Source organism: Tupaia chinensis, unplaced genomic scaffold (genome assembly GCF_000334495.1).
Source record: "Tupaia chinensis unplaced genomic scaffold, TupChi_1.0 Scaffold141293_1, whole genome shotgun sequence".
Taxonomy (NCBI): Eukaryota; Metazoa; Chordata; class Mammalia; order Scandentia; family Tupaiidae; genus Tupaia; species Tupaia belangeri.
The window spans coordinates 229448-230750 of record NW_006201156.1 but is presented as its reverse complement, the minus strand read 5'-3'; the positions used below and the strand labels follow the sequence as shown (position 1 = coordinate 230750).

General features: G+C 66.0%; 1 protein-coding gene across 2 annotated transcripts in view; it reads left to right on the top strand.

Annotated features, from left to right (window-relative positions):
• EDC3 (enhancer of mRNA decapping 3) overlaps positions 1-1303 on the top strand; it is a 28122-nt gene extending 26819 nt beyond the window's left edge. Inside the window, exons 8-9 of one of the 2 annotated variants that reach the window (XM_014581927.2) lie at positions 364-554; positions 585-1303. In XM_014581927.2, coding sequence (XP_014437413.1) covers positions 364-554; positions 585-728 — 335 coding nt within the window. In that variant the 3' untranslated portion in view covers positions 729-1303. Of the gene's footprint in view, positions 1-363 lie in introns of both variants that reach the window. The other variant, XM_006163021.3, reaches the window with a different exon arrangement.

Sequence of the window (1303 nt, the reverse complement as noted above, 5' to 3'; positions counted from 1 at the left end):
CAGCAGCCCGGCCTTCCACAGGCTCCCGGAGGTCGGCGCCCTGTGCTGCCCTGCACTGCCACTGCTTCCTGCCCTGCTCGATTCCGCCCTGAGCCTGGAGTGAGCAGTGAGCACCCAGGTCGCTATTGGCGCCTCCCTGGAGCTGAGAGGGCCGGCCGAAGCCAGTGTGCCTCGCCTGCTCACCCTCCAGGGGCAGGCAGCAGCTGGCGGGCAGGTCCCCCTGGTGCTGGCCCTGAGTGGGCGGTGGCCCATGGCTGACGTGCTCTAGCCCGGTCCCGCCTGCAGGGGCTGGCTTTCGTGTCAGAGTGGCGTCCGGGGGCAGGATGCTCTGCCTGAGGTTCTCAGGTGCCCTCTCCCCTCCAGATCTGCCCACCAGCCCTGTCGACCTGGTCATCAACTGCCTGGACTGCCCCGAGAACGCCTTCCTGCGGGATCAACCCTGGTACAAGGCGGCCGTGGCCTGGGCCAACCAGAACCGGGCACCGGTGCTCAGCATAGACCCTCCCGTGCCCGAGGCTGAGCAGGGCATCGATGCCAAGTGGTCGCTGGCGCTGGGGCTGGCGCTACCGCTTTTTTTGGCGCACGGGCTGCCGCTACCGCTGGGGGAGCGCGCGGGCCGCGTGTACCTGTGTGACATCGGCGTACCCCAGCAGGTCTTCCAGGAGGTGGGCATCAGCTACCACTCGCCCTTCGGCTGTAAGTTTGTCATCCCGTTGCACTCCGCCTAGGGCCCTGGAGGCCGGCCCGGGGCCCTGCTGCTCCCCACTCAGCCTGCTGGGGACGCCTTAAGGACATGACGCTGTGGACCTTGGTAGTTTTCTCCTTCAGGTTTGTTTCCTGCGAGAACAGAACGTGCTTAAGCCGAGCTGTCCCTGCCCATGGCCGGGGAAGGCTCCCACTGGGCGCGGGGCTGCGGGCCTTGTTTACAGTCGGACTGTCAGGTTTACAGCCGCGGAGTGTGGGTGTGGGGTCCTGCGCGGCCTGTGCCTGCAGCCTGTGTGTGGCTTCATGTCTCCCTACTCCCCGGGCCTGGCCTGTCGCATGGCAGCTATGAGAGGGCTGACAGGCAGGCTGTCCCTGGCACCCCACAGGCCCATTTGGGGCTTTCGACCCTCTCCTGAGTAGATCCAGGTTTTGTGCTGGGCTTTTCCTAGTCTCTCCCTCCCCCCCCCCCATGCCACCTGAGAGGCGGGTCAGGGGTTGAGGGCGGTGTCACCGTACTGTACGGGGATAAGGGTAACAAGGCACGTCACTGCAGAACAGCTGGGGCCCAGCCACAGGTGCAGCTTCCACAGTAAGTATC